We start from the raw sequence: 6,874 nt of genomic DNA, 5'->3' as shown, positions 1-6,874 counted from the left end.
AGTGAACACTGTACACTTTGCATTCTGTTGTAATTGAAATCAATATATTTGAAATAGAAACTATCCAAAAATATTTAAATAAATGATATTCTATTATTATTTAACAGTGTAATTAAAACTGCAATTAGTTGCAACTATTTTTTTAATGTCCTGATTAATCGCAATTAATTTTTTTAATCATTTGACTGCAAACAAAATTAGAACTGTCAAGCTGAATATAAAGCTCATATGAGAGAGAAATGTAAAAAGTGAGTCCTCAAATATGGACTCTCTGTTCATTAACATCTCTTCTGTTCCATATTGTATACACTTAGCCATGAGCCTCTTTTTTTTTTTTTTTTTTTTAAACTCATGTTGTAGCATTATTGTTTGAATTGTTGTACTCGGGTACTTGGAGAAGATCTTGCTATGAAGTACAATTATACTCTGCCTATATAAACATCTGTCTTGGGCTTTATACCACGGCTATCACCATGGTACCTGAGAACCTAATGTCACCTTCTCTCTCGGTAGATCTGCTCCCTGTATGTGTTCCATCATACAATATCTACTGAATTCACTGGCTAAAATATACTCATCTTTGCACTGTCTTGAATATGAACACAACTGTCCCACTGTATATTTATAAGGATTAAATTAAGCTCCTTTTAAAATCATTGGACTCCTAAATTAAAATTCCAAAAACCTCTCCAATGTCTCACAGTGGATTCAGTTGTACTCAGTTCTCATAAGCACCCAATGTCAAAATAGAGATGGGGAAAAATCGCCTCCACAGGTCATCGATAACTCCCATCCCTTTCTTTACTCAGCTGCCTCCCTACATGTCTGAAAGAAAAGATGGTGTTTGTAGCATGTCCAGAAGGTCAATGGAGCTAGGTTCTGGCAGACCAAGGGGGAAGTGAATTTCAGAGCTGAAGGGACATTGGAGAGTAAATAACCCACCAGCTTTACCTTCCTGTTCAGAGGAAGGAAGCTCTAAATTAAGCCTCTCTGTTTATTGTATTTGTGGAGATATTGTATGGGAAGAAAGGGGGTGTCTCAAATAATCTGATCCCAGATGGTCTTGGGGCTTTAAAAGTCATAACCAGAACCTGCATGTGAGTTTCTCAGATTGTTTCGTAGAAACTTAGCCAGCCCATGTTATGATTTCTTGGGAAAAGGGCTATTGGGAGATAGCTGTGTATGTCTCATATTCTACAATAAATAATGGTCCAAAGAATTAAATTTCTCAACTATCCTCTGCACCCTTTAACTAACCCCTCTTGCTGCCATGGTGGCCTAGGGAGCCTTGACCGATCTGTTGTGGATGTCTCTTTACTTGCACACTTGGTGGCTGCAGATCAAATTCTTGTTCAGAGTCTTTCTGCTTTTCAGATTTTAGTCACCAATTTGGATTTCCATGATGAACAGAAGCGTCGGAATTTAAATGGGACATTACATGAGCTGCTGCGGATGAACATTGTCCCTATTATTAACACCAATGATGCTGTTGTTCCACCTCCAGAACCAAACAGTGATCTTCAGGGGGTAAATGTGGGTAAAGTATTACAGTGGGTGGATCCTGCTATTGGACCTGCTAGAGCATGAATGCATGACTCACTAACACTGTAATAACCTGGATATCCTGGAGTGACCAACGGGGGAAATGGAAAATGTAAGAATAGAAAAAACAGATTGATGCTGGGAGCTGAAAGTCCATACCATTAAGCGGAATGGTATGGACAGAGGAATTAGGGAATGGGTACTGACATGGCTTGCTTTTGACAAAGTGCATTGATTTGGATGGGGAGCAGACACTAGCATGGCTTGCTTTTTGCAGAGCACAGACTGATTTGGATAGGATATTACTGCTTGTTTACTGAATGCTAACATTGTGCTCGACTCCATACAAAGATTCCACCCCATAGAGCGCACAGCATAATATGGACAAAGCAGTACAGAGGGGTCTGTTAGTACTGATACTTGTTCACTGTAGGGCGCAGTCAGTGTTTGCTAGCTTCTCTCTCCTGCTGGTGTTGCTGACCTTTCTATGTATTTCAGGTTATTAGTGTTAAGGATAATGATAGTCTGGCAGCACGATTGGCTGTAGAAATGAAGACTGATCTCCTGATTGTTCTCTCAGATGTAGAAGGTATGTGATTTACTCATTTGCCTGTGATTAAATCAACAATTTCTACCCTGTGACATGGTGCTGGGCAAAGGGTTGCAGATTCAGCTCTCTGTCACGCCTGCTCCTCGTTAGGGGAACAAATTAGAGCAGGTTGGAGGTAACCTGGCCCTAATTGGGGAGGCAGAGACAGCTGCTACCTAAGTAGCCTGGGGCTGCATAAAAGCCTCAGGGGAAGGAAGCCAGGGGAGAGCAATAGGAAAGGGAAAAAGCAGGGAATGGAAGCAGCTCTCCCCTGCCTGCAGATGGTGAAGGGTTACTTGTACATGGTGAAACAGTGGTGGGAACAAGCCTGAGAATAAAGTGCACCAGTGGTTAAAAGCCACGGTCTCAGAGTGACTTTGTGAGCCTAGCAGAGGCAGAAGCTAAGGGGGCCCTGCCACACGCTGCTATTTACCCCCATAAAACCTAAAACCAACGACAAACATGTCTAAGACCAATTTATTCACTTGTATGTCGTATATTTTTCCATCTTTTTTTTTTTTGGTCTGTATATGGTCTCCTTTAGAGTGTAAACTCTTCAGAGCTAAGACAAAAACTTCTCTCTGCAACAAGAGCTGCAAAATAAAATTTGGGCACTGGATAAATAGCAATTTTTGGCAAAAGGTTGTTTTCCCCTTCAGGCCACACGAACAGTGGTGGCAACCTACATTCTAATTTTGTAACTCTCTGAAACAAAGCAATCAAATGTGCTAAGACGTTTTTAGTAAGCCCCCACTGCTGTCTGTCATTCATCATTCCATTATCCTTTAGAGGTTTAGTGATTTCTCTGAATATTCCATTATTTTAAAAGGGATAGAAGTTACTCCTACATGGCTGTAATTGCCAAGTTTAGATGAGAGTGTGCACTTTTGCCCCCCCGTGCTGTCTAGGTGTTCAAAAGCAGCTGAAGATCCAATGGCAACTCTGATGCAGCAGAGCCCACTGTATGCTTTTATATAGTTCATATTTTAATGCCATCCTTGGACTCTTGCACCTCATGCAAGGTGGATTCTCTTCTCGTCTGTGTAAGTTTTTTACCACAGTGACAAGTTGCAGTGTATACTCTGTGATCCTAGCATTGCAGAAGCTGGAGCCACAACAGCTTCCTAATTCATGCTGAACCAACTGCCTGACGCTTTTGTCATTAGCAACTCTTCACATCATCCAGTCAGAATGTGGGAGTGTGATCAAGTCAGGCTGGGAGCAGCCAGAGGGTGGTGGAGGCAGCTATTTTATATTTTATCTATCTTGTCAGCAAGTTAAGGAAGTATGGGCTGGATGAATGCACTATAAGGTGGGTAGAAAGCTGGCTAGATTGTCGGGCTCAACGGGTAGTGATCAATGGCTCCATGTCTAGTTGGCAGCCGGTATCAAGTGGAGTGCCCCAAGGGTCGGTCCTGGGGCCGGTTTTGTTCAATATCTTCATAAATGATCTGGAGGATGGTGTGGATTGCACTCTCAGCAAATTTGCGGATGATACTAAACTGGGAGGAGTGGTAGGAATAGGAGGGGAGGAATAGGATACAGAAGGACCTAGACAAATTGGAGGATTGGGCCAAAAGAAATCTGATGAGGTTCAATAAGTCAGCAGTGTGCCCTTGTTGCCAAGAAGGCCAATGGCACTTTGGGATGTATAAGTAGGGGCATTGCCAGCAGATCGAGGGACGTGATCGTTCCCCTCTATTCGACATTGGTGAGGCCTCATCTGGAGTACTGTGTCCAGTTTTGGGCCCCACACTACAAGAAGGATGTGGATAAATTGGAGAGACTCCAGCGAAGGGCAACAAAAATGATTAGGGGTCTAGAACACATGACTTATGAGGAGAGGCTGAGGGAGCTGGGATTGTTTAGCCTGCAGAAGAGAAGAATGAGGGGGGATTTGATAGCTGCTTTCAACTACCTGAAAGGGGATTCCAAAGAGGATGGCTCTAGACTGTTCTCAATGGTAGCAGATGACAGAACGAGGAGTAATGGTCTCAAGTTGCAGTGGGGGAGGTTTAGATTGGATATTAGGAAAAACTTTTTCACTAAGAGGGTGGTGAAACACTGGAATGCGTTACCTAGGGAGGTGGTAGAATCTCCTTCCTTAGAAGTTTTTAAGGTCAGGCTTGACAAAGCCCTGGCTGGGATGATTTAACTGGGGATTGGTCCTGCTTCGAGCAGGGGGTTGGACTAGATGACCTTCTGGTGTCCCTTCCAACCCTGATACTCTATGATTCTATGATTTTAGCCCTAAAGTGATAAAGGCCCTTTTTCCTACAAGCTGAGAAGGAGTTCCCTCAGGTCAGTTATGGACACCTGAGTCCAATTAAATGCTGCCTGAGATCTTTAAAAGCCCTTGCTCTGGTTAGAGAGGGGGAGGAGAGACAAGCTGTTGCAGGGCTAGTGGCAGCAGGAAGACAGGCTTCTCCAGGAAGAGAGGATGCTCTCCTCCCTCGAGGGGGAAACCCCCAAAGCTGAGTGCCTGTTTAGGGGAAAGATTGACACCCTGGGGACAACAGCAAGATAACAGCACCCAAGCAAAGGGGGCAGGGAAAGGTATCCCCTTTTATTTTGTGTTTGTAAATTGGTTTCTTTTTTGTTTGCTGGAGGAACCCTCTTTGGGCCTGTCCTGAGGCCTACCTTGAAAGTACTTGTGATGAGTTGCCCCCCTTTTGGGGTGCCACCTTATGTACTGGGGTACCACTGAGCCTGCCTGTTCTACCAACCTGGGCTCCCACACCATCCTGCCAAGCCAGGCCCTCAAGCCTCCTATAGCACAAAAAGGGACACACCCAGCTGCAGAAAGACAGAAATGGAAACCAGTACTGCATGGGAAGGCTTTCAACTAAGGAATTACCTAGCACTCAAGTGCACTCCTGCTCTGGAGAGTAAACCCCAAATTGTCTTGTGTTGTGCTTCACCAAGAACTGTACTGTGTAAGCTAATTGAAATTTGCCCTCTGCCTCACTGTGGAGAGAGATATGCACAGCTTTTTGTATTACACAAACTGGGTTTAAAACAAAAATAAATTTATTAAGTACAAGAGGTAGATTTTTTTTCATAGATTCATAGATACTAAGATCAGAAGGGACCATTATGATCATCTAGTCCGACCTCCTGCACAACGCAGGCCACAGAATCTCACCCACCCACTCCTGCGAAAAACCTCTCACCTATGTCTGAGCTATTGAAGTCCTCAAATCGTGGTTTAAAGACTTCAAGGAGCAGAGAATCCTCCAGCAAGTGACCTGTGCCCCATGCTACAAAGGAAGGCGAAAAACTTCCAGGGCCTCTTCCAATCTGCCCTGGAGGAAAATTCCTTCCCGACCCCAAATATGGCGATCAGCTAAACCCTGAGTATGTGGGCAAGATTCACCAGCCAGATACCCAGGAAAGAATTTTCTGTAGTAACTCAGATCCCACCCCATCTAACATCCCATCACAGGCCATTGGGCCTATTTACCATGAATAGTTAAAGATCAGTTAATTACCAAAATCATGTTATCCCATCATACCATCTCCTCCATAAATTTATCGAGTTTAATCTTAAAGCCAGATAGATTTTTTGCCACCACTGCTTCCCTTGGAAGGCTATTCCAAAACTTCACTCCTCTGATGGTTAGAAACCTTTGTCTAATTTCAAGTCCAAACTTCCCAATGACCAGTTTATATCCATTTGTTCTTGTGTCCACATTGGTACTGAGCTTAAATAATTTAAAGTGATTATAAGGGATAGCCAACAGATCAAAGCAGATTACCTTAGTAAATAAAAACCACAAACTGATCTTAACACACTAGATAGGTTGGATATAAATTAGCAAATTCTCACTGTGAGTGATAAACAGGTTGGCAGACTCTTAAGTCGCAAGTTGCCTTGGCTTTCCCAGATTTTGATACACAGGCTAAAGATCCTTCTAACCTGGGACCTTCACTTCCCACAGTTCAGTCCTTGCCCCTCAGGTGTTTCCAGGTGTGTTGTTGCAGGGAGAGAGAGGTCCCCCCCTTAATGTCATTGTCCCCCCTTATATGATCTTCCCACTTGCTGGAAAGCTTTTTCGCTATGATCTGGGTCAAACAGTTCCCGTTGTGCAGTGCTGTCTCTGTGAAGTTTCTATTGTGCACAGTCCCTGGGGTAATCCTTGTACCTGTGTGCATGTCCTCAGTAAGCCATTAGCATTGTTTGGCATTTTTACTGTTGTACCTGAAAGGCTGATTGTGGGTGCTTTCAACCTCACAACATGTTTCAGTAACACGTACATAGCAAACTTTATAACTTCACATACAACAATAATACATACAATCCAATGAGATATTAATGTCTAGCAGATCAAGACTTTTAGAATGATACCTCACAAGACATACTTTCTACAATACATATCCTGATTACATGACAGTGGTGAATATTCGGGTGTCAGGGTATGTCAGTACTGGTAAGAGAATGCAGAGGGGGAAGACAAACACTGTCTAGAGTGGGGCTGATTTTAGCCCAGGCCCCACCACTGCCAGAGGGGAAAGTGAAAAGTCCAGCAAGACAGAGGAGGTGCCTTGACCCACATGGTGTCTGGAGTGGGATAGCTGGCACAGTGGACCATCCCAGGGCAAGGTGAATCATCTCAAAAATGTACAACATAGTGAGGGTGTTGGTGTAGGCCATGGCCGCGCAACAAGAGGCTACCAGGGTCCAGATGGCCACTCAACGGGAGTCGGTATGGCTACAGCAGAAAACAAATCAACTGCTGATGA

The 6,874-nt window shown here is 43.7% G+C and overlaps 1 protein-coding gene across 2 annotated transcripts in view; it reads left to right on the top strand.

Annotated features, from left to right (window-relative positions):
• Positions 1-206: 206 nt before the first annotated feature.
• ALDH18A1 (aldehyde dehydrogenase 18 family member A1) overlaps positions 207-6,874 on the top strand; it is a 68,222-nt gene continuing 61,554 nt past the window's right edge. The window contains exons 1-2 of one of the 2 annotated variants that reach the window (XM_078851071.1): positions 207-1,533; positions 2,041-2,131. In XM_078851071.1, coding sequence (XP_078707197.1) covers positions 1,207-1,533; positions 2,041-2,131 — 418 coding nt within the window. In that variant the 5' untranslated portion in view covers positions 207-1,206. The remainder of the gene's footprint in view (positions 1,534-2,040; positions 2,132-6,874) is intronic. The other variant, XM_078851072.1, reaches the window with a different exon arrangement.

The sequence above is a fragment of the Lepidochelys kempii genome, unplaced genomic scaffold (assembly GCF_965140285.1).
Source record: "Lepidochelys kempii isolate rLepKem1 unplaced genomic scaffold, rLepKem1.hap1 scaffold_295, whole genome shotgun sequence".
NCBI lineage: Eukaryota > Metazoa > Chordata > Testudines > Cheloniidae > Lepidochelys > Lepidochelys kempii.
Note: the sequence above shows the minus strand (reverse complement) of the source record. Positions and strands in the feature narration are given on the sequence as shown.